This window comes from Aquarana catesbeiana, linkage group LG06 (assembly GCF_042186555.1).
Source record: "Aquarana catesbeiana isolate 2022-GZ linkage group LG06, ASM4218655v1, whole genome shotgun sequence".
In the NCBI taxonomy this organism is placed as follows: Eukaryota; Metazoa; Chordata; class Amphibia; order Anura; family Ranidae; genus Aquarana; species Aquarana catesbeiana.
In genome coordinates, this window is record NC_133329.1 from 47,349,521 (window position 1) to 47,375,154 (window position 25,634).

General features: G+C 42.9%; 1 protein-coding gene across 1 annotated transcript in view; it reads right to left on the minus strand.

Annotated features, from left to right (window-relative positions):
• Positions 1–25,634, minus strand: part of LOC141148373 (uncharacterized) — a 397,492-nt gene that overhangs the window by 120,613 nt on the left and 251,245 nt on the right. Inside the window, exon 8 of the mRNA XM_073635792.1 lies at positions 4,057–4,254. Within this exon, the coding sequence (XP_073491893.1) occupies positions 4,057–4,254 (198 nt within the window). The remainder of the gene's footprint in view (positions 1–4,056; positions 4,255–25,634) is intronic.

Consider the following 25,634-nt stretch of genomic DNA (forward strand, 5'->3'; position numbering starts at 1 on the left):
TGGGACAGTTAGTATTACCCCCCTGTAGGTCTAGGGTACCCCCCTTACCCCCCTAATAAAGTTTTAACCCCTTGATCACCCCCTGTCGCCAGTGTCGCTAAGCGATCATTTTTCTGATCGCTGTATTAGTGTCGCTGGTGACGCTAGTTAGGGACGTAAATATTTAGGTTCGCCGTCAGTGTTTTATAGTGTCAGGGACCCCCATATACTATCTAATAAATGTTTTAACCCCTTGATGGCCCCTAGTTAACCCTTTCACCACTGATCACCGTATAACCGTTACGGGTGACGCTGGTTAGTTCGTTTATTTTTTATAGTGTCAGGGCACCCGCCATTTATTACCGAATAAAGGTTTAGCCCCCTCATCGCCCGGCGGTGATATGCGTCGCCCTAGGCAGCGTCAGATTAGCGCCAGTACCGCGAACACCCACGCACGCACCGTACACGCACCGTACACCTCCCTTAGTGGTATAGTATCTGAACGCATCAATATCTGATCCGATCAGATCTATACTAGCGTCCCCAGCAGTTTACGGTTCCCAAAAACGCAGTGTTAGCGGGATCAGCCCAGATACCTGCTAGCACCTGCGTTTTTCCCCTCCGCCCGGCCCAGTCCAGCCCACCCAAGTGCAGTATCGATCGATCACTGACACTTTTCTTTGTAGCGTTTTGGTGAACTGGCAAGCACCAGCGGCGTAGTACACCCCGGTCGTAGTCAAACCAGCACTGCAGTAACACTTGGTGAATGTTTTGAACGCTACCATGCACTAGTTGAGTATTAGCGTAGCGTACAGCATTGCACAGACTAGGCACACTTTCACAGGGTCTCCCAAGATGCCATCGCATTTTGAGAGACCCGAACCTGGAACCGGTTACAGTTATAAAAGTTACAGTTACAAAAAAAAAGTGTAAAAAAAAAAAAAAACACAAACAAAAATTAAAAAAAATAGTTGTCGTTTTATTGTTCTCTCTCTCTCTATTCTCTCTCTATTGTTCTGCTCTTTTTTACTGTATTCTATTCTGCAATGTTTTATTGTTATTATGTTTTATCATGTTTGCTTTTCAGGTATGTAATTATTTATACTTTACCGTTTACTGTGCTTTATTGTTAACCATTTTTTTGTCTTCAGGTACGCCATTCACGACTTTGAGTGGTTATACCAGAATGATGCCTGCAGGTTTAGGTATCATCTTGGTATCATTCTTTTTAGCCAGCGGTCGGCTTTCATGTAAAAGCAATCCTAGCGGCTAATTAGCCTCTAGACTGCTTTTACAAGCAGTGGGAGGGAATGCCCCCCCCCCACCGTCTTCCGTGTTTTTCTCTGGCTCTCCTGTCTCAACAGGGAACCTGATAATGCAGCCGGTGATTCAGCCAGCTGACCATAGAGCTGATCAGAGACCAGAGTGGCTCCAAACATCTCTATGGCCTAAGAAACCGGAAGCTACGAGCATTTTATGACTTAGATTTCGCCGGATGTAAATAGCGCCATTGGGAAATTGGGGAAGCATTTTATCACACCGATCTTGGTGTGGTCAGATGCTTTGAGGGCAGAGGAGAGATCTAGGGTCTAATAGACCCCAATTTTTTCAAAAAAGAGTACCTGTCACTACCTATTGCTATCATAAGGGATATTTACATTCCCTGAGATAACAATAAAAATGATTTAAAAGAAAAAAAATGAAAGGAACAGTTTAAAAATAAGATAAAAAAGCAAAAAAAAATAAAGAAAAAAATAAATAAAAAAAAAAGCACCCCTGTCGCCCCCTGCTCTCGCGCTAAGGCGAACGCAAGCGGCGGTCTGGCGTCAAACGTAAACAGCAATTGCACCATGCATGTGAGGTATCACCGCGAAGGTCAGATCGAGGGCAGTAATTTTAGCAGTAGACCTCCTCTGTAAATCTAAAGTGGTAACCTGTAAAGGCTTTTAAAGGCTTTTAAAAATGTAGTAATTTTGTTGCCACTGCACGTTTGTGCGCAATTTTAAAGCATGTCATGTTTGGTATCCATGTACTCGGCCTAAGATCATCTTTTTTATTTCATCAAACATTTGGGCAATATAGTGTGTTTTAGTGCATTAAAATTTAAAAAAGTGTGTTTTTTCCCCAAAAAATGCGTTTGAAAATCGCTGCGCAAATACTGTGTGAAAAAAAAATGAAACACCCACCATTTTAATCTGTAGGGCAATTGCTTTAAAATAATATATAATGTTTGGGGGTTCAAAGTAATTTTCTTGCAAAAAAAAATAATTTTTTCATGTAAACAATAAGTGTCAGAAAGGGCTTTGTCTTCAAGTGGTTAGAAGAGCTGGTGATGTGTGACATAAGCTTCTAAATGTTGTGCATAAAATGCCAGGACAGTTCAAACCCCCCCCAAATGACCCCATTTTGGAAAGTAGACACCCCAAGCTATTTGCTGAGAGGCATGTCGAGTCCATGGAATATTTTATATTGTGACACAAGTTGCGGGAAAGAGACAATTTTTTTTTTTTTTTTTGCACAAAGTTGTCACTAAATGATATATTGCTCAAACATGCCATGGGAATATGTGAAATTACACCCCAAAATACATTCTGCTGCTTCTCCTGAGTACGGGGATACCACATGTGTGGGACTTTTTGGGAGCCTAGCCGCGCACGGGACCCCGAAAACCAAGCACCGCCTTCAGGCTTTCTAAGGCCGTAAATTTTTGATTTCACTCCTCACTACCTATCACAGTTTCGGAGGCCATGGAATGCCCAGGTGGCACAAACCCCCCCAAATGACCCCATTTTGGAAAGTAGACACCCCAAGCTATTTGCTGAGAGGTATAGTGAGTATTTTGCAGACCTCACTTTTTGTCACAAAGTTTTGAAAATTGAAAAAAGAAAAAAAAAAATTTTTTTTCTGGTCTTTCTTCATTTTCAAAAACAAATGAGAGCTGCAAAATACTCACCATGCCTCTCAGCAAATAGCTTGGGGTGTCTACTTTTCAAAATGGAGTCATTTGGGGGGGGGTTTGTGCCATATTGGCATTTTATGGCCTTCAAAACTGTGATAGGTAGTGAGGAGTAAAATCAAAAATGTATGCCCTTAGAAATCCTGAAGGTGGTGCTGGGTTTTCGGGGCCCCGTACGCGGCTAGGCTCCCAAAAAGTGCCACACATGTGGTATCCCCGTACTCAGGAGAAGTAGCTAAATGTATTTTGGGGTGCAATTCCACATATGCCCATGGCCTGTGTGAGCAATATATCATTTAGTGACAACTTTTTGTAATTTTTTTTTTTTCTTTTTTTTGTCATTATTCAATCACTTGGGACAAAAAAAATAAATATTCAATGGGCTCAACATGCCTCTCAGCAATTTCCTTGGGGTGTCTACTTTCCAAAATGGGGTCATTTGGGGGGGTTTTGTACTGCCCTGCCATTTTAGCACCTCAAGAAATGACATAGGCAGTCAGAAACTAAAAGCTGTGTAAATTCCAGAAAATGTACCCTAGTTTGTAGACGCTATAACTTTTGCGCAAACCAATAAATATACGCTTAGTTACATTTTTTTTACCAAAGACATGTGGCCGAATACATTTTGGCCTAAATGTATGACTAAAATTTAGTTTATTGGATTTTTTTTATAACAAAAAGTAGAAAATATCATTTTTTTTCAAAATTTTCAGTCTTTTTCTGTTTATAGTGCAAAAAATAAAAACGGCAGAGGTGATCAAATATCATCAAAAGAAAGCTCTATTTGTGGGAAGAAAAGGACGCAAATTTCGTTTGGGTAGAGCATTGCATGACCGCGCAATTAGCAGTTAAAGCGACGCAGTGCCAAATTGTAAAAAGTGCTCTGGTCAGGAAGGGGGTAAATCCTTCCGGGGCTGAAGTGGTTAACAAATTCCATACAAATTGCCTAACAAAATGATACTTGGTTCTGTATGGGTTAGTACTGAGAGGTGGGTAGAGGGTGGGACAAAGGAACGGTGCTTAGAGGTAGGAAAGGGGCAGAGACAAGGGGTGGTTCAGAAGGGAAGAGTACCTGCACCTATTTTCTGAGAAAAAAAGCTCTGCCAATATTTATCTGTTACCTTGACTTTTTATTTTCTGGATTAGTCTGGTCTTTGTATTCACATTTGGTCCAGTGTTATGCAACTTTCCTGGAACATCTCCATCTCGTCTTATCATTTTCTTTGCTGGGATTCCAGAGCTTGATACAGAATTATCATTCGGTGTTGCACCTGTGGGACCCATACTGTGCGGCAGCATATCTTTCATGTCTGTAGAAGCTTTAAAAGTTTGCATAAAGACACATTACCACATTGGAATGCCGAGTGACTTTTCAGCAACACCTAGATTCAAAAGATCTATCTCATTAAAACAGTATCTCCACCCCCCACCCCCCACCCCACCCCCAAAAAAAAAATACAAATTAGAGATTTTTATTTCCTTTGACAGACCAAGCTGTCCAGACAAAGTAGCAGTTAAAGGGTTGAGACAAACCATTTACCACTGGCAGGGGTGCTTACAATGTTCAGTATTTATCTATTGTATATGTAAAATCGTTATCCCAAAAGGAAAAAAAAACTGTTGCTGTACCTGCTTATAAAGGGTTAGATGGAGTTCAATTTTAAGGTAGGTTTAGAAATGCTCTTGGAGGCTCCAGAGGCTACTGACAGGCGGTGAGGAAGTGATGCGACACCTCATCACCACCTGTTTTGACCCCATTTTTGCTGACAAACGTGCTTCACCTGCATGCATTACACGCAGTTGCGGAGCATTTGTGACGCTTCCCTATTTACTTGAAAGTGCAGCGTTTGGCAGACTTTCCGCTATATAGTGCGTGAACATTGCCGCAGGTGCAAAGCATTGTGGCCACAGCATGTAAAAATCCCCATCCTCTGCCCATTGCAGCATGGGGGAGGGCATCTGGGTAGTGGCAAAAACACAGCTCAACCATGCATTTTTGACATCCCCCCAAACTGCAAGTCCAAACAAGCCTTAATTTGTTAGTCCATTCCATCTAAACCTGCTAGTTTAACACTCCCCTCCCCCATTGACTGACAATGGAGCAACCAAAAATTTTTTTTTTTTGCGATTTAGTCCTATGTTTGTGCAAATTATTATTTGCCAGTCATCCATGGGTGCCTGCAAGGGGGGCAAGGGGGGTCAAGTGCCCCCCTGGAAGCGGGTATACAGAGTGCAGCAAAGGCACAGCGAGCTGAGCCAGAGGGGGGAGCTGAAGCTGTCAGTGCTGCCCGGCTCTTATCACAAGATCTGCACACACGGATCCTCTTAGTCTCTGGGAGCTTCAGGCAGTTGTGTGGGGGCTGATGTCATTCTATGGAGCAGGAGCCTGGGAGGAAGGAATCTCTCATGCTGCTAAAGTTAGGTCAGTAAAAAGGGAGAATTTTACAGAAACTGACCTTTGGACCTTTGGGGGTCAAATTATTGTACTGTGCTGCTCAGCCCATGTGCAATGCAGTGCAGTGACCACCATGTGCAGTTCAGTGACCACCATGTGCAGTACAGTGACCATCATGTGCTGTATTGTGCCCACCATGTGCAGTGCAGTGACCACCATGTGCAGTGCAGTGACCATCATGTGATGTATTGTGCCCATCATGTGCAGTGGAGTGACCACCATGTAATGTATTGTGCCCACCATGTTTTGTATTGTGCCCACTATGTGCAGTGCAGTGACCAACATGTGATGTATTGTGCCCACCATGTGCAGTGCAGTGACCATCATGTGATGTAGTGTGCCCACCATGTGCAGTGACCACCATGTGCAGTGAAGTGACCACCATGTGATGTATTGTGCCCACCATCGCCAGTGCAGTAACCACCATTTGATGTATTGTGCCCACCATGTGCAGTGCAGTGATCTCCATGTGCAGCAAAGTGGCCACCATGGGATGTATTGTGCCCCCCATGTGCAGTGCAGTGACCACCATGTAATGTTTTTTGCCCACCATGTGAAGTGCAGTGCCCACCATGTGATATAATCCAACATCAACTGAAAAATCCCTCCTGCGCTATGCGGAGGCCTAGATACCAATGTGTTGTATTTCCATAGGGTGCTTAATGGTTGGATATTGCACACCCCGCTGCCTCATCCAACTAGAGAGAGTTCAAAGAACTAAAGTAAGGAAAGAAAGAGAAAGGCACGTGGCCTGGTACATTATCCTTGGTAAAAAGTTTTATTAAAAAACAGAAGTAGGTGGAGTACTCACATTTAGTAACTTGAATAACATCACATAATTCCTCTAAGAGGTCATAAAACAAAACCCATATCTTATGGGATGGTGAGGTGGAGTGTTCGGTTGACGCATTTCGAGGATTTTTCCTCTTCCTCAGAGCCCTATGGAACTGTGTCTGGTCTGTATGTTTATAAGTAGTGGACTGGATGGATGGTATAGCCTTGGGGAAATAGTCCTCCTTCACTGTTACATTAGTACTTACTCATCGCAGCACACCAATAGATGGTGTTGTTATGACCCTACAATCTGATCTTGACCCATTGATAGGTGTCCAGATGAGGGCTGCACTGGACATGCAGTGCCTCAGGGGTCCCCTGGGCTGGTGTAACACACTGTGGACAGGGATGTTAGGGTGGTGAGTAGGGATGGGCTTTATGTTCGGGTCGAACATGAGTTCGACTCAAACATTGGCTGTTCGCCCGTTCGCCGAATAGCGAACAATTTGGGGTGTGCGTGGCAAATTCGAAAGCCGCAGAACACCCTTTAAAAGTCTATGGGAGAAATCAAAAGTGCTAATTTTAAAGGTTAATATGCAAGTTATTGTCATAAAAAAGTGTTTGGGGACCTGGGTCCTGCCCCCGGGGACATGTATCAATGCAAAAAAAGTTTTAAAAAGGGCCATTTTTTCGGGAGCAATTATTTTATAATGCTTAAAGTGAAACAATAAAAGTGTAATATTCCTTTAAATTTCGTACCTGGGGGGTGTCTATAGTATGCCTGTAAAGTGGCGCATGTTTCCCGTGTTTAGAACAGTCTGACAGCAAAATGACATTTCTAACAGGAAAAAAAGTCATTTAAAACTACTCGCGGCTACAATGAATTGTGGGTCCCGGCAATACACATAAGGCCCCATGCACGCTGGAGCTCATAAACGGCCGTTTTTTGGAGTTTGGGCGTTTTTTTTTAAAAGCCTATAAACTCCACTCTATGTTATCCTATGTGTCCCTGCACACTTGGACGTTTATCAGAAGTGGAGATTATGGGCTGTTTTCTGAACGCCATAAAATCGCGTTCAAGAGTAGTACTGGAAACGCCAGACATCGGTAAAAGGTGTTAAATGAGGGTTAACGCTGTAAAAAGAGCATTAAGCTTTGTTTGGTGTTTCTCTGCCTCTGTTCAAAATCAATGGTTTCCTATGGGAACCCATTGATTTGAATAGAAGTCGCACCACAAGTCGGATCATCATGATCCGACTTGTGGTGCGTCTTCTGTACTCAGGATTAAGGGGAACCCCCGCCAAAATGAAAAAAATTATTGGCGTGGGGTTCCTCCCTCAGACAATACCAGGCCCTTCAGTCTGGTATGGATTTTAAGGGGAACCCCCTTTGCCGAAAAAACGGCGTGGGGGTCCTCCCAAAATTCATACCAAACCTTTATCTGAGCACGCAGCCCGGCCGGTCAGGAAAGAGGGTGGGGACGAGCAAGCGCCCCCCCTCCTGAACCGTACCAGGCTGCATGCCCTCAACATGGGAGGTAGGTGCTTTGAGGCGGGGGGGGGGGGGCGCTGCGCCCCCCCCCCACCCCAAAGCACCTTGTCCCCATGTTGATGAGGAAAAGGGCCTCTTCCCGACAACCCTGGCTGTTGGTGGTCTGGGTCTGCGGGCGAGGGGCTTATCAGAATCTGGGAGCCCCCTTTAATAAGGGGGGCTCCCAGATCCCGGCCCCACCCTATGTGAATGAGTAAGGGGTACATCGTACCCCTACTCATTCACCTGGAAAAAAAGACTTATATAGGCATGGGGCGTCGTCACCGGGTGATGTCAATCGGTGACACCGTCTCTTATGACATCACCGCCGGGGCATGATGGGGTGGTGACGTCATAAGGGCGGGGTCACCAGATGACATCACCCGGTGACCACGCCCCATGCCTGTATAAGTAGTTGCGCACCGTCTACACAGCATTACAGCGGGAGAGAGCGTCGTGTCAACATCAGAAGAAGACCAGAGGGAAGAAGACAACGGAGAAGACCGGGCCAACGCTAGCAAAAGAGCAGAAGATAGCGGAGGAGCCCGGCAGAAGGCACCGGAGAGCGGGAGGAGAAACGGAGAGCATGGAGAAGAGGCCAGAGAGCGCAGAGAAGAAGGAAGAGACCTCCCAAGTCAGAAGAGACCCCCGGAGCTGCCTAATAAATTAGTAGTGTGTTTAATTTTTGACACTTTTTTCAAGGTGAATGGGTAGGGGTAAGATGTACCCCATACTCATTCACATAGGGTGGAGGGGGCCAGGATCTGGGGGCCCCCATATTAAAGGGGCTCCCAGATTCCGATAAGCCCCCCGCCCGCAGATCCCGACAACTAAAGGCCAGGGTTGTCGGGAAGAGGCCATTGTCCTCATCAACATGGGGACAAGGTGCTTTGGGGTGGGGGGCACAGGGCCCCCCTGCCCCGAAACACCTACCCCCCATGTTGAGGGCATGTGGCCTGGTATGGTTCAGGAGGGGGGGTGCTCGTTCATCCCCACCCCCTTTTTTCGACGAAGAGGGTTCCCCTTAAAATCCATACCAGACCGAAGGTTCTGGTATCATCCAAGGGGGGAACCCCACACCAATATTTTTTATTTTGGTGGGGTTCCCCTTCATCCTCAGCAAACAATTTGCACCGCAAGTCGGATCATGATGATGCGACTTCTGGTGCGACTTGATTTTGCATAGAGGCAGAGAAAAGCTGCTAAAAGCTAGTGCTGCTGAATGTGCATTAACGGCAATGCAAAACGCTGATAAAATTGCGTTTTTCAACCAGCGTTTACTGCCAGCAATCTGGCGTCCAGAAACAGCTTTTTTGAGCTCCAATGTACAGCCTAAAAGTGGAGTGGAGCCTAAAAGTTCATTGATAAAAATGGCATGGGATTCCCCCACAGGGGAACCCCAAACCAAAATGTAAAAAATGAGTGGGGGTCCCCCCAAATTCCATACCAGGCTCTTTAGGTCTGGTATGGATATTAAGGGGAACCCCGCGCCAAAATAAAACAAAAAATGGTGTGGGGTCCCCCCAAAAATCCATACCAGACCCTTATCCGAGCACGCAACCTGGCAGGCCGCAGAAAAAGAGGGGGGACCAGAGAGCGGCCCCCCTCCTGAACCGTACCAGGCCACATGCCCTCAAAATTGGGAGGCTGCTTGTGGGTAGCCCCCCAAAGCACCTTGTCCCCATGTTGATGGGGAGAAGGGCCTCATCCCCATAACCCTTGCCCGGTGGTTGTGGGGGTCTGCGGGTGGGGGGCTTATCGGAATCTGGAAGCCCCCTTTAACAAGGGGACCCCCAGATCCCGCCCCCCTCTGTGTGAATTGGTAATGGGGTACAAATGTACCCCTACCATTTCACAAAAAAAGTGTCAAAAATTAAAAAAAAAAAGACAATAGACGGTTTTTGCGGTTTTTGACAATTCCTTTATTAATATCTTCTTCTTTCTCCGCTTCTTCTTCCAACTTCTTCTGGTCTTCCTTCGGTGTTCTTCTTCCTACTCCATCTTGTTCTTCCCCCACTTCTCTCTCTATCTTCCTCCGCTTCTTCCTCTGGTCTTCTCGTCCGGCATCTTTGTCCGGCTTCTTCTTCTCCGCTTCGTCCTCCGATACGCCTCAATGGGAGTCTCCCGCTGTGTGACGCTTCTGTTCAGATGACAGCTCTTATATATCGGAGGTGATGTAAATGGCTGACCCCGGGGGAAGAACAAGATGGAGGAAGAAAACCGAATGAAGACCAGAAGAGGATGGAAGAAGAAGCGGGGAAAGAAGAAGACATTAATAAAGGAATTGTCAAAAACCGGCTACTGTCTTTTTTAACATCTTTGACACTTTTTTGTGAAATGGTAGGGATACATTTGTACCCCATTACCATTTCACACAGGGGGGGCAGGATCTTGGGGCCCCCTTGTTAAAGGGAGCTTCCAGATTCCGATAAGCCCCCCGCCCGCAAACCCCCACAACCAATGAGCAAGGGTTGTGGGGATGAGGCCCTTGTCCCCATAAACATGGGGACATCCTTCCCATGTTGAGGCCATGTGGTACGTTTCAGGAGGGAGGTGGGGCGCTCTCTCATCCCCCTTCTTTTCCTGCAGCCTGCCAGTTTGTGTGCTCGGATAAGGGTCTGGTATGGATTTTTAGGGGGACCCCCACGCCATTTTTTTTAAATTTTGGCGCAGGGTTCCCCTTAAAATTCATACCAGACCTGAAGGGTCTGGTATGGATTTTGAGGGGGACCCCCACGCCTTTTTTAAAAAAAAAATTGGTGCAGGGTTCCCCTTAATATCAATACCAGACCTGAAGGGCCTGGTATGGAATTTAGGGGGACCCCCACGCATTTTTCTTTAAATTTTGGTTCAGGGTTCCCCTTAATATTCATACCAGACCCAAAGGGCCTGGTAATGCACTGTGGGGGAATCCCAGGCTGTTTTTTTCAATGACTTTTATGTATATTGCAGAGACCCGACAATTCATTATAGCCGGCACTAGCGCTAGTACTTTTAAATGACTTTTTTTCCTTTAGAAATGTAATTTTTTTCTCGGGCTGTTCTAAACATGGGAAACATGCGCCACTTTACAGGCATACTATAGACACGTCCCAGGTACGAAATTTAAAGGAATATTTCACTTTATTGTTTCACTTTAAGCATTATTAAAATCACTGCTCCGGAAAAAACGCCTGTTGTAAAAACTTTTTTTTGCATTGATACATGTCCCCTGGGGCAGGACCCAGGTCCCCAAACACTTTTTATAACAATAACTTGCATATTAACCTTTAAAATTAGCACTTTAGATTTCTTCCATAGACTTTTAAAGGGTGTTTCGCGGCTTTCGAATTTGCTGCAAACACCCCAAATTGTTCGCTATTCGGCGAATGGGCGAACAGCCAATGTTCGAGTAGAACTCATGTTCGACCCGAACAGACAGCCCATCCCTACTGATTATGAAGGATCCTGGTTGAATTCTCGAATAACTGAAATGGTCAGGTCTAGTGAGGCACTTCTATAGGTAAGGAGTAAAATATCCTTTATCCTTAGCATATTTTAAATTGTATTTAACAAATGGGGAACAAAGTTTGTATTCCTCTCTCCTTCTTACTTACACCATTAAGTAAATTTAGGGGTGAGAGTGGGAGGAAAATAAGAGATTTAAATGCATATATGTGCTAGTTGTCAATACTTTGATCTAGTCACGCTCAGCTGATACTTGGTTTAACCATTTGCTGACCAGTCATCGTCATTATACTGTGGCAGGTCGGCACGTTCCTGCGAACCGTCGTAGTTGTACGTCGGCTCCTTTAAGCGGGGAGAGCAGACGCGTGCGCTGCACTGGGGGGTGCCAATGCTCGTGGCTGAATTCCGGGGCTGAAGTGGTTAAATGACCACACCAGTTGTCTTTTGCAGAAATTAGTTTGCTGTTTTGGTGATGCAAGATGTACATAATAAGGCAATCAGAAAATTCTACCAGATATAAGGATTAAAACCACGCTAATGTATCACAAAACGATCAAATAAAACAAAATAACACAAAATAAGACAAAAAAAAGAGCAGCAGCTTATTGTGAGATACACACAAATAGAATATATAGGAGAAGCCGTGCTAGGATAGTCCAAATAATAAATCAGAATAGTTGACTGAAAAAATGATGATATGCTTCAGTAATTGAAAATGGTGGGATAGAATCTTCTAGTATTGACACCACAGTGATCCCTCCATGAGGCGTACAGCCACCATAAGAATTCTACTAATACAATTCTACCACATATACTAGACATGTGTAGCTTGTGCATAAATATGAACTCAAATAATGGGCTTGATTGTCATAAGTGATGCTTTACTCTTGTCATATTCTTTATTAGAATCACACAGAATACGGAAAGTATTAATTATGATCTATAGTTTTCCCCCTGTTTATTGGTCAATTTATTTCTCAAAGTATGTTGGGTATACAGTGCCTTGCAAAAGTATTCACCCACCTTGGCTTTTTACCTATTTTGTTACATTATAGCCTTTAGTTCAATGTTTTTTTAATCTGAATTATATGTGATGGATCAGAACACAATTGTCTAAGTTGGTGAAGTAAAATTAGAAAAATATATACATATAACTATTTTTCAAAAACAAAAAACTGATAATTGTATGCATATGTATTCACCCTCTTTGTTATGAAGCCCATAAAAAGCTCTGGTGCAACCAATTACCTTCAGAAGTCACATAGTTAGTGAAATGATGTCCACCTGTGTGCAATCTAAGTGTCACATGATCTGTCATTACATATACACACCTTTTTGAAAGGCCTCAGAGGCTGCAACACCTAAGAGGCACCACTAACAAAACACTGCCATGAAGACCAAGGAACTCTCCAAACAAGTAAGAGACAATGTTGTTGAGAAGTACAAGTCAGAGTTAGGTTATAAAAAATATCCAAATCTTTGATGATCCCTAGGAGCACCATCAAATCTATCATAACCAAATTTAACCACTTGACAACTGGACACTTAAACCCCCTTAATAACCAGACCAATTTTCAGCTTTTGGTGCTCTCACATTTTGAATGACAATTACTCAGTCATGCAACACTGTATCTATATGAAATTTTTGTCCTTTTTTTCACATAAATAGAGCTTTCTTTTGGTGGTATTTATTCACCGCTGGGTTCTTTATTTTTTGAGCTATAAAAGAAAAAAGACCGAAAAATCTGTAAACAAATGCATTTTTCTTTGTTTCTGTTATAAAATTTTGCAAATTAGTAATTTTTCTTCATATATTTTGGCCAAAATTTATACCGCTACATATCTTTGGTAAAAATAACCCAAATCGGTGGATATTATTTGGTTTTTGTGAAAGTTATAGAGTCCAAAAGCTATGGTGCCAATATCTGAAAATTGTATACACCTGTATTACTGACGGCCTATCTCATTTCTTGAGACCCTAACATGCCAGAAAAGTACAAATACCCCCCAAATGACCCCTTTTTGGAAAGAAGACATTCCAAGGTATTTAGAAAGATGCATGGTGAGTTTTTTTGAAGTTGTTATTTTTTCCCACAATTCTTTGCAAAATCAAGGTTTTTTTTTCTTTTTTTTTTCACAAAATTGTCATATTAGCAGGTTATTTCTCACACACAGCATATGCATACCACAAATTACACCCCAAAACACATTCTGCTATTACTTCCGAGTACGGCGATACCACATGTGTGAGACTTTTACACAGCGTGGCCACATACAGAGGCCCAACATGCAGGGAGCACCTTCAGGCGTTCTGGAGCACCCAGGCCAATTCTGACATTTCTCTCCTACATGTAAAAATCATCATTTATTTGCTAGAAAATTACATAGAACCCCAAAACATTATATATGTTTTTTTAGCAAAGACCCTAGAGAATACAATAGCGGTCATTGCAACTTTTTATCTTGCACGATATTTGCGCAGCAATTTTTCGAACGCATTTTTTTTGGAAAAAAAACTGTTTTGTGCTTTAAAAAAAAACAAAATAGTAAGGTTAGCCCAATGTTTTTGCATAATATGAAAGATGAAGTTACGCCGAGTAAATAGATACCTAACATGTCACCTTTCAAAATTGCACACGCTTGTGGAATGGCGCCAAACTTCGCTACTTAAAAATCCCCATAGGCGACGCTTTAAAATTTTTTACTGGTTACAAATTTTGAGTTACAGAGGAGGTCTAGGGCCAAAATTATTGCTCTCGCTCTACCGATCGCAGAGATACCTCACATGTGTGGTTTGAACACCGTTTTCATATGTGGGCGGGACTTACGTATGCGTTCGCTTCTGCATGCGAGCACACGGACAGGGGCGCTTTAAAAAAAAAAAATTATTGTTCATTTTACTTTATTTATTTTAGTTTGACACTTTTTTCCAAAAAAAAATTTTTTTGATCACTTTTATTCCTATTACAAGGAATGTAAACATTCCTTGTAATAGGAATATGGCATGACAGGTCCTCTTTACAGTGAAATATGGGGTCAATAAGACCCCACATCTCACCTCTAGGCTGTGCCTGAAATTAAAAAAAAAAATTGTAGCGGTGAGTCGTTAGAAGCACAGGAGGGCGGCGGGAGGGGGGGACGTCCCCTCTCGCCTCCCGTAAGAACGATCAAGCAGTGTAATAGCCACTATGATTGTTCTTATGGTGTAGGGAATCGCCGGCTGAAAAAGCTGATATCTGAATGATGCCTGTAGCTGCAGGCATCATTCAGATATCCCCGCACAAAGTCAAGGACGTCGTATGATGGCAGGCGGGAAGTGGTTAAAGCGGAGTTCCACACAAAAATGGAACTTCCGCTTTTCGGAACCCTCGCCCCCTCCGGTGTCACATTTGGCACCTTTCAGGGGGGAGGGGGGTGCAGATACCTGTCTAAGACAGGTATTTGCACCCACTTCCGGCATAGACTCCCATGGGAGTCTATGCATCTTCCTGTCCCTCCGCGCTGTCTCCTGGGAAACACACAGCTCCCAAGAGATAGCGGGGACCAGTTACGATGCACAGCGCGACTCGCGCATGCGCAGTAGGGAACCAGGAAGTGAAGCCGCAATGCTTCACTTCCTGATTCCCTCACCTAGGATGGCGGCGGCAGCTGCCGAGAACCAAGCGGGTTCTTGGCTTCACCTGCCAACATCGCTGGACCCTGGGACAGGTAAGTGGCCATTTATTAAAAGTCAGCAGCTGCAGTATTTGTAGCTGCTGGCTTTTAATATTTTTTTTTTTGGCGGTTTAGGTGGACCCCCGCTTTAAAGCGCTTTTTTTTTAACACAAATTTGTCCATTTATACGATATTTCTAACACATAGCATGTACATACCAAAAATGACACCCCAAAATAGATTCTTCTTCTCCTCTGAGTACGGCGATTCCACATGTGGGAGACTTCCACAGCCTGGTCACAGACAGTATGGCTGAGCATGGCTGAGTATGGCTGAGCATGGCTGGGTATGGCTGGGTATGGCTGAGCATGGCCGAGTATGGCTGAGCATGGCTGGGTATTGCAGGGTATTGCTGACTATGACTGGGTATGGCAGAGTATGACTGGGTATCACCAAGTATTGCAGAGTATGGCTGGGTATTGCAGAGTATGGCTGGGTATGGCAGAGTATTGCGGGTTATGGCAGAGTATTGCAGAGTTTTGTGGGGTATTGCAGAGTATGGCAGAGTATGGCAGGGTATGGCTGAGTATGGCTGAGCATGGCTGGGTATGGCAGAGTATGGCTGAGTATCACCGAGTATTGCAGAGTATGGCTGAGTATTGCAGAGTATGGCTGAGTATTGCGGGGTATGGCAGAGTATTGCGGGGTATTGCAGAGTATTGCGAGGTATTTCGGGGTATTGCAGGGTATGGCAGAGTATTGCGGGGTATTGCAGGGTATGACAGAGTATTGTGGGGCATTGCAGAGTATTGTGGTGTATTGCAGAGTATTGTGGGGCATTGCAGAGTATAGTGGGGTATTGTGGGGCATTGCAGAGTATTGTGGGGCATTGCAGAGTATTGTGGGGCATTGCAGAGTATTGCGGGGCATTGCAGAGTATTGCGGGGCATTGCAGAGTATTGCAGGGTATTGCGGGGTATTGCAGAGTATTGTGGGGCATTGCAGGGTATTGTGGGGTATTGCAGAGTATTGTGGGGCATTTCAGAGTATTGTGGGGTATTGCAGAGTATTGTGGGGCATTGCAGAGTATTTTGGGGCATTGCAGAGTATTTTGGGGCATTGCAGAGTATTGTGGGGTATTACAGAGTATTGTGGGGCATTGCAGAGTATTGTGGGGCATTGCAGAGTAGTGAGGGATGGCTGAGCATGGATGGATGGATGGCTGGCTGTCACTGTGCAGCGCTGTGGGCACTACAGATGCAGCCCACAGCGCTGCTACCATCCATCCATCCCCCTCTCCGCTCACAGTGTACCGATTGGTACACAGGAGGGGAGGAGAGGAACCGGTGTCATGACATGATGCCTGTTTGTTTACATGTGATCGCTCCGTCATTTGACAGAGCGATCACATGGTAAACGGCCGCGATCAGCGTCCATTTACCGGGATCCGTGATGCGCCGGGTCCTCTGGTCACGGATGCTCTCGAGTGCGCGCCCTAGGGGGTGTGTGAGAGCGGAATTCTGGGAGGACGTCACTGTACGCCCTCCCAGAGTTAAGCAACCGCCCTGTAGCCTTCATTTGGCTATGGGCCGGTTGTTAAGTGGTTAAAGAACATGGCACAACAGCAAACCTACCAAGAGATGGCTGCACACCAAAACTCACGGACCAGGCAAGGAGGGCATTAATCAGAGAGGCAGCACAGAGACCTAAGGTAACCCTGGAGGAGCTGCAGAGTTCCACAGCAGAGACTGGAGTATCTGTACATGGGACGACAATAATCCATACGTTCCATAGAGTTGGGCTTTATGGCAGAGTGGCCAGAAGAAAGACATTACTTTCAGCAAAAAACAAAATGGCACGTTTTGAGTTGTGGGAGACTCCAAAAATGTATGGAGGAAGGTGCTCTGGTCTGATGAGAACATGAACTTTTTGGCCATCAAAGAAAATGCTATCTCCAGCGCAAATCCAACACATCACCTCACCCAAAGAACACCATCCTCCCAGTGAAACATGGTGGTGGCAGCATCATGCTGTGGGGATGTTTTTTAGCAGTCAGGACTGGGAAACTGGTTATAGTTGAGAGAAAGATGGATGGTGCTAAATACAGGGATATTCTTGAGCAAAACCTGTACCACTCTGTGTGTAATTTGAGGCTAGAACGGAGGTTCACCTTCCAGCAGGACAATGACCTCAAACACACTGCTAAAGCAACACTTAGTTTAAGGGGAAATATGTAAATGTGTTGGAATGGCCTAGTCAAAGCCCAGACTTCAATAAAATAGAAAATCTGTGGCCAGACTTAAAGATTGCTGTTCACAAGCGCAAACCATCCAACTTGAAGGAGCTGGAGCAGTTTTGCAAGGAGGAATGGGCAAAAATCCCAGTGGAAAGATGTGGCAAGCTCATAGAGACTTATCCAAAGCGACTTGGAGCCGTGATAGCTGCAAAAGGTGGCTCTACAAAATATTGACTGTAGGGGGGTGAATAGTTATGCACATTGACTTTTTCTGCTAATTTGTCCTATTTGTTGTTTGCTTTACAATTAAAAGGAATGTAATGCCGGCTTAGAGCTCCGCTCCAGTGACGTTTTCACTGGAGGACTACAGCTCACAGAGGTCCCAAACGTTAAAAAAAAACGCCAGCCACACACTACTCAAAGCCTCAGATACAGATAGTTATGGTTTTGAGCGGCACTAAATCAAAATTTAAAACCGGCATCAGTAAAGAAGTTCAGCTTCAGCCATCTTCCATGATGGTGGCGGCAGTCCCCTCACAGAAAATTACCTCGCAAAAGGCTAAACCTTTGAAAGTCAGCCTAAATACTTTGGATGTTAATGGGGAGTCTGACTCTGATACTGGAGGTTCACAAACAGAGCTACAATCTGATATGTTTAAAAAATTTGAATGTATGCTGCAGAAAGCACTTAAACAGACTTCAGACCACATCACTGATAAACTGACAAGAGAAATAAGAGAGCTAGGTCTGAGAACTTCTTATCTCTTATCTTCTTATCTATATCTTCTTAACTCTACTATCACTGCATTATTTCAGGAATTACAACCTGGTATTCCTATGGAGAGACTGGAGATGGACAGAGTGCACAGAGCATTAGCTCCACGTAAAACAAATTTTTTGCTAGGCTGCATTTCTACCGCACAAAAGAGCAATTGCTTGCAGCAGCCAGAGGAAAGGACCCCCTCATCTTCCAGGGTCAAACATATCAGCTTTTTGCAGATTTATCTCCCATTACAGTGGCTAAAAGACGCGCTCTCAAAAAAATTACAAATACTTCAACGTAATTAAATCACTTATCATTGGGGATTCCCTTTCTCCCTCAGATTTACTCATTTAGAAACCAGATATGTCTGTCGCTCTTCAGAGAACTTACAGTCAGCCTTGATTGAAATGGGCCTAGCAGACCGAGCCCCATCTACAGACCAATTTCGCAGAAGATCAGCTTCCAGATCCCCTCAGCAAAATACAGCAGCAGACCCGAACCCATCTACTTCTTCACGCCAGAATTTACATAAGCGGGGACTCGATGGACTGATTTTCATATATTTTTTCATTTATTTATCTCTTGCAGGTCTCCAGTACCATTCACTGTCTAAACTAGCTTACTTTCTACAATACCATAACTCCAGATTTATGGGGTGTTTTTATTTATTTTTTTATTTTTCTCTAATGATTATCTTAATAATTAATAAACATTTAGAATTTTCTCGGTTAGCTTGAATTATAATGAGAATGAGAAGCGTTAAAAACGTTAGCAATTTTTCTTTATACCCCCTTTTTTTTTTACATGTTTCTGGTACCAAAGTGATCGTTTCATGGTTGGTTGTGTCTTAGATTTGCTTAGTTAATAACACAGACGCTATGGTAATTAATAGGATGCTTACTACATTGTTCCTGTAGTTCTCTGGCGAGATTCGTCCTTTCTGGAAGTTCTTGCTGCCCCCTTCACCACCTTCAGACCCTTGCTATTATTTTGCGAGACTCTGAAGATGGCTTTGGAGCCTCTAGGAATCTTTTTATTACTCCTAGGAGATGCTCCCACACCCTAGTACTTTGTTACTGTTTAAATCAAAGTATTTTCATAACAGGGTTACTCGACAATATATTGATCTTCCTTATTCTGTCTTTTCCTTTTTTCTTTTCTCTCTCGAGGTGGTGACCAAGGCTCTAGATTTAGAACATAATATCTATGTTAAGATAGTCAATTTTTTTTACTATGGCACCTATAAACATCCTGTCCCTAAACGTACAAGGATTTAATATTCCACACAAACATACGAAAGCAATGCGGTCTTTTTCAGCAAAGAAGGCTCACATTATATGTTTGCAGGAAACCCACTTCATTGATAAAGCTTCCCTCAAATTTCTTTCTACCTCATATCCACAAGTTTATACTGCATCTACTACAGTAAAGCGACGTGGGACTCTTATAGGGTTTCACCATTCTATGCCATTTACCCTTCTAATACAACTAAATGATCCAGAGGGTAGATACATACTTCTCACTGGATATATATCAGATATAGTTATTACAATTGTATGATATTACGCTCCAAATAAAAAAACTGAATCTTTTTTTACTCCATGTTTTCCAAGTTGTGGAAACACACAAATTCGGTACTGTAATCCTATGCAGAGATTCAAATGCGACCGTTTTTCCTTTCCTAGATAAATCACCTTCAGTCCCCATCACCAATTCCAATAAATTAACCCTCCAACATCTACTTACTAAACACGGTTTGGTTGATACATGGCGAGAAATTAATTCCTCTAGTAGACGTTTTACGCATTACTCCTATCCACATAAATCTTTTTTACGTATAGACCATATTTTAGTCCCCTATAGCATGACTCCTGAAATTGTATCCTCTAACATTCTCCCCTTTACTTGGACGGACCATTGTGCAATATTCACCACTATTGCTTCCACAATACCCGGTTCACACGATACCACTTGGTGTATTAATGAATCTACTTTAACTCATCCTTCCCATCGACTTGAGATCGAAGGAGTGCTAAATGACTATCTTTTTTCTAATGATACGGGAGACATTTCTGACCTCACTTTATGGGAAGCACATAAAGCGGTAATTCGGGGCAGATTGATACAGCAAGCAACAAAGCTTAAAAGAGAACGTAAACTTATGTTCGCAAAGTTGGAAGCTACCTTTAATTCTTGTCATAATACATTTTAATCATCCCCGAATGAAATCAGTAATGTTAAACTAGACAAAGCCCATCTAGATTTAGATCTATTTATAACTGATTCAGCAGACAAACTTATATGCAAATGCCAACATATCCAATGTCTTAAAGCTAATAAACCTGACACCCCTATGGCAAGAAGTCTGAAATCTATTAATCAAATAAGGACCTCCATTAGGTTCAAAACGTCCCAAGAAGCATACACTAGTAACCCAATTAAAATACTAGAAATTTTTTTGCTCTAAGTTAGCTAATTTATATTCCCCTGCTATAGATTTTAATTTGAATAATGCAAATATGCTGTTTTCCAATATTAAGCTTCCTATTATTGATGAGGAACAGCGAGGGAGACTTGAGTGCCCCATTACAACTACTGAAGTTCAGACTGCTATTAAAGGATTGAAACTACACAAAAGGCTGGGCTTGGATAGGTTTTCAGCATCATACTATAAAAGTTTTGAGCACATTTTAGCTCCAGTCTTAACCAGAGCCCTTAATTTTCTCTTGTCCGGTTCTTCATCTCAATCTGAGTTATTAACATCTATCATAGTCATGTTACCCAAATCACGTTCTGACTCTACTTCCTGCACTAATTATCGACCCATTTCCCTCCTCAATTTAGACATTAAATTACTAGACAAGGTCCTTGTTTCCCGTTTGAACAATCTTATAGGCCGACTAATACACCTTGACCAAATGGGTTTTATACCCAAAAGACAGGCAGGGGATAACATTAGACGAACACTCTTACTGATTCAAGCAGCTAAATCTAGACGTATCCCAAATTGCCTTCTCTAGACATTAGAAAGGCATTTGACTCAGTCACCTGGCCTTATATGCAATATATGCTCAAAAATGGGGTTTTTGTGAACACTTCCTGACTTGGATTTCTTCTCTTTATAATAATCCAAGGGCTTATCTCAAATACACAGGCTACAAATCAGCCTTGCTGGATAGTAGAAAAGGTACAAGGCAAGGATGCCCCTTATCCCCGCTGCTTTTCGCCCTTCTAATAGAACCTCTAGCTCAATTAATTAGATCCAATCCGGACGTCAAAGGTATTAAATTAGGTGGACACCAACACAAACTTTGTCTTTTTGCAGACAATATACTTATTTTTTTTTGCAGACAATATACTTATTTTTTTATCTCATCCCCACATTTCTGCTCCAAATCTTCTCAATTTATTGGATACATTTTCACATATCTCCAGATTATATGTAAATCCCACCAAATCAAATGCGATGAATGTCTCTTTAACACAATCAGACCTTTATCGGGCTCAAAGCTCTTTACCTTTTAATTGGGTCTGTCGCCAATTGCCATATTTAGGGGTGCATCTCACATCCTCACTTACTGACCTTTTCACAGCCAACTATCTACCTCTACTAAAACAAGTTACAAGTTTTATGAAGCAATGGTCATCACTACCATTATCATGGTTAGGACGGATAAATGCTGTAAAAATGTCAATACTGCCGAAGTTTTTATATTTGTATAGAGTACTTCCTGTTTCTTTACAGTCCTACTTCTTGCGACTCACATAACGCAAGGTAATGTCCTTTATTTGGGGTAACATTACACCCCGCATACCTAAATCCACATTTTATCTTTAGCTTGTGGGGGGTTGGGCCTACCAAACCTCTCCTCTTATTACTATGCTGCACAACTGTCAATATTAACTAAATATCATTCTATTGATGAAATACCTTTGTGGGTAGCTATTGAATCTATTGACAGCGACCCCATTTCAGTAGCCAACCTGCTGTGGATTCAACCAAAAGATAGATCTCATCTTACTAACCCCATCACAAAACATTCCTTGGCCATCTGGGATAAGTTTGGTAGCTCCCATAAACTCCAATCAATACATAATCCCCTTCTTTCTTTTCTCGGGAATCCAGCTTTTTATCCTGCCTGGAAATTTCCGAAATCTTTTTCTGCATGGACTTCTTCAAATTTGTCTAGATTGTACAAGCTAGTATCTACCGACTCTTTTCAAACACTTTCTAGGTTATGTACAAAATTTGGGATCTCAAATAATGAGATATTTCGATATTTACAAATCAAGAATTTCTACATGCCTCTCCTCAGCTCAAGTACATCACTCAATCAAATGTCTCAATTCGAACGTATTTGTATAAGTGACCCTCATGTTAGAGGGGTGACTTCATCTATATATCAAACACTCATTACCACTTCTAATGAGTTGCTTCCATCTTATACTGCTAAATGGGCACAGGATATGGGATGAAATTTGGACAGCAACGACTGGTCTAATATTTTCTTAGCCACCAAATCATCATCTCCTAATAGTTATGCTTTGGAAATTAACTTTAAAGTTTTAGCACGTTGGTATCTAGTAGCAGCTAGAATAGCAAAATTTTCTCCATCTTATCCCAATAATTGTTTTAGAGGATGCTCTTCACCAGGAACCCACTTTCACATATGGCGGCAATGCCCGGTGGTACAAGAATTCTGCAAAAATATATTTGCAATGGCTTCTAAAGCTTTAGATACCTATATTGCCCCAGACTCTGCCATTGCACTTTTAAATCTCAAACCAGCTTCACTCACTTAAAGCAATTCCAATTACTCATTCAAATTAATACTGCAGCTAAACAAACCATAGCCAAGGCATGGAAGACCAGTAATCTGATTGTGGCGGAAGCCAAACACAGAATGAACAAAGCTCTCATTTTTGCTAAAATGACAACTATCGAAGATAATAACATAAATAAATTCCGTAGGATTTGGCAACTATGGATTAAACACTTATTTTCTCTGGAGTTTGACCAGTCGTTGCTACCTTACTAGATTCCTTGTGTTATTAATGTCGTATTATTTATCCATACTGTGAGCCGGGTCATCACCTCGAGAGATTTCTCCTCTTTTCCTCCTCTTCTTCTTTTTTTCTTTTATCCCTCTCTTCTTTTCTGTTCTATTTCTTGTCTTACTAAGTCATCTTTTATATGAAGGGGAATTTAATGTATCCCTTATTTGATATTCATTATTAATACTACTATGTTGCCCGTATGTTTTTTTACTTTTATTCATTATCTACTTTTCTTATTTTCTTTTCTTTCTTTTCTTATTTTCATTTTTATTTTCATTTCATTTTGTTGTTTACTATATAAAAGACAACTCTGGGATACCTTAATATTTTACTTACTGTGTTATTCCTCAATTTGCATCAAGTTATGCTCTTCTTCTGAGGATTAGAGTTTCACTATTTTTTTTTTTAATTGGTTACACTCAGCTAATGTTTATTAATGAGATTGTTACATGTTTATATTATAAACCACATAATCCAAATATTATTTGCAATTACGTTTCCAAAACTAGATAACCATGCCCCCACCCATCCACAGCTTGAGCCCATATGGGGTGGATGGGTGGTCTGGAGGCATGCTCTACAAATTATTTCCATAGATTTTGACGTTATTACCATTGCTATTACCATCCTATATTGTCTCATTGATGCTTAATTTTCTTCTCTACTGCAAGATTAATTATAGTTATGAATATATAGATATGTCTCTATTATTTATGTATGTATCCCAAGTTACGATGCTTGTTATAATTTGTATTCTTTTATCCAAATTTCAATAAAAATATTTAACAAGAAAAAAAAATATCTTCAAAGTTGTGGGCATGTTCTGTAAATTAAATGATGCAAATCCTCAAACAATCCATGTTAATTCCAGGTTGTGAGGCAACAAAACACGAAAAATGCCAAGGGGGGTGAATACTTTTTCAAGGCACTGTATATACAGTATACAGTATAAGAGGTAAATAAAGGGTGGTATCAAGAAATAATGAAAGAAAAAGAGAAAAGCAGCTCTTTGAATTAGTACTGATAATGTGGAATAAGGCCCTATTCACACTAATGTATTTTTGATGCATTTTGCAGAAACGCAAGGAAATTTTTTAACATAAGTTCCTATTGAGCATGTTCACATCAATGCATTTTTGTGCCTCTGCATTTTTGGAAAGGGTCAGGGACTTTTTTTCCCATTTCCAAAATGCAGCGTTTTGCATGTAATAGACTTCAATGGACCCGCATCCAAAATGCAAGTTTTTGCGTTTTTGCCGCGTTTTGCATTTTTTTTTACACTGTATATAGCTGGTTGCTAAGGAGGGGGCTGCGGCATCCTTAACAACCGACGAGTCATCAGCTGTCAGCGGGCTTCCAGCTGAATGTAAAAAAATAGAATTGCCGGCTAAAAAAAATAATCATGAAAAAAAACAACGTGGGGTCCCCCCCAGGTCCATACCAGGCACTTGGGTCTAGTATGGATTCAGGGGCCCCCCCACCCCAAGGCACCTTGCCTCCATGTTGATGGGGACAAGGGCCTCTTCCTGACAACCCTTGCCCGGTGGTTGTCGGGGTCTGCGGGCAGGGGGCTTATCAGAATCTGGAAGCCCCCTTTAACAAGGGGGCCCCCAGATCCTGCCCCCCTATGTGAATGAGTATGGAGTATTGTACCCCTACCCATTAACCAAAAAAAAGTAGTGTAGTGTTAAAAAATACATTAGACAGTTTTTGACAAGTCTTTTACTAAAAATATCTTCTTCTCCGCTTCTTCCTCCGGTCTTCCTCCATCTTCTCCCACATCTTCATCCCCTGGCCTTCTCCTTCTCCCCGTTTCTTCTTCCGCTCTTCTTCTTTCTTCTGTCTTCTTTGTCCGGTGTTCTTCTTCCTCCCGCCGACAACCCTCCTCCGCGCTGCGTCCCGTTGATCTGTCTGTGCCGATGTCAAGCATTTCTTAAATAATGATGGGTGGCGTGGCAATCGGATTATGTCATCCAGAGGCCACGCCACCTTGTGACGTCACTACCGGGGTATGATGGGTCCGTGATGTCACAAGGGGGCGTGGCGTAATCCAATTGCCACCATACTGATTTACATAGGGGGCAGGGATCTGGGGGCCCCCTTGTTAAAGGGGGCTTCCAGATTCCTATAAGCCCCCCACCCGCAGACCCCGACAACCACCAGGCAAGGGTTGGCGGCAAGAGGCATTTGTCCCCATCAACATGGGGGCAAGGTGCTTTGGGGTGGGGGGGCAGAGCCCCCCTTGCCCCAAAGCACCCATCCCCCCATGTTGAGGGCATGTGGCCTGGTATGTTCAGGAGGAGGGGTGCTCGCTCGTCCCCTCCCTTTCCTGACCTGCTGGGCTGCATGCTCGGATAAGGGTCTGGTATGGATTTTCAGGGGACCCCCATGCCATTTTTTTTCACATTTTGGCATGGGGGGTCACCCCCCCGAATCCATACTAGACCCGAGGGCCTGTTATGGACCTAGGGGGGACCCCACACTGTTTTTTTTTTTTAACAATTTTTTTTAGCCGGCAATTCTTTTTTTTTTTTACATTCAGCGGGAAGCCTGCTGACAGCTGATGACTCATCGGTTGTTAAGGACGCAGTGGCCGGTTTCCCAGCCCCCTCCTTATCAACCAGCTATATACAGTGTAAAAAAACCTGCAAAATGCAAATTGCGGTAAAAACGTGCTTCCAAAAACACGGCAAGCCCCGCAAAAAGCACTGCAGAAATGCTCAAAAGCAACATGCATAGATGTGAATCGAGCCTAAGAGAGACAACCTCATTAGAACCTGCT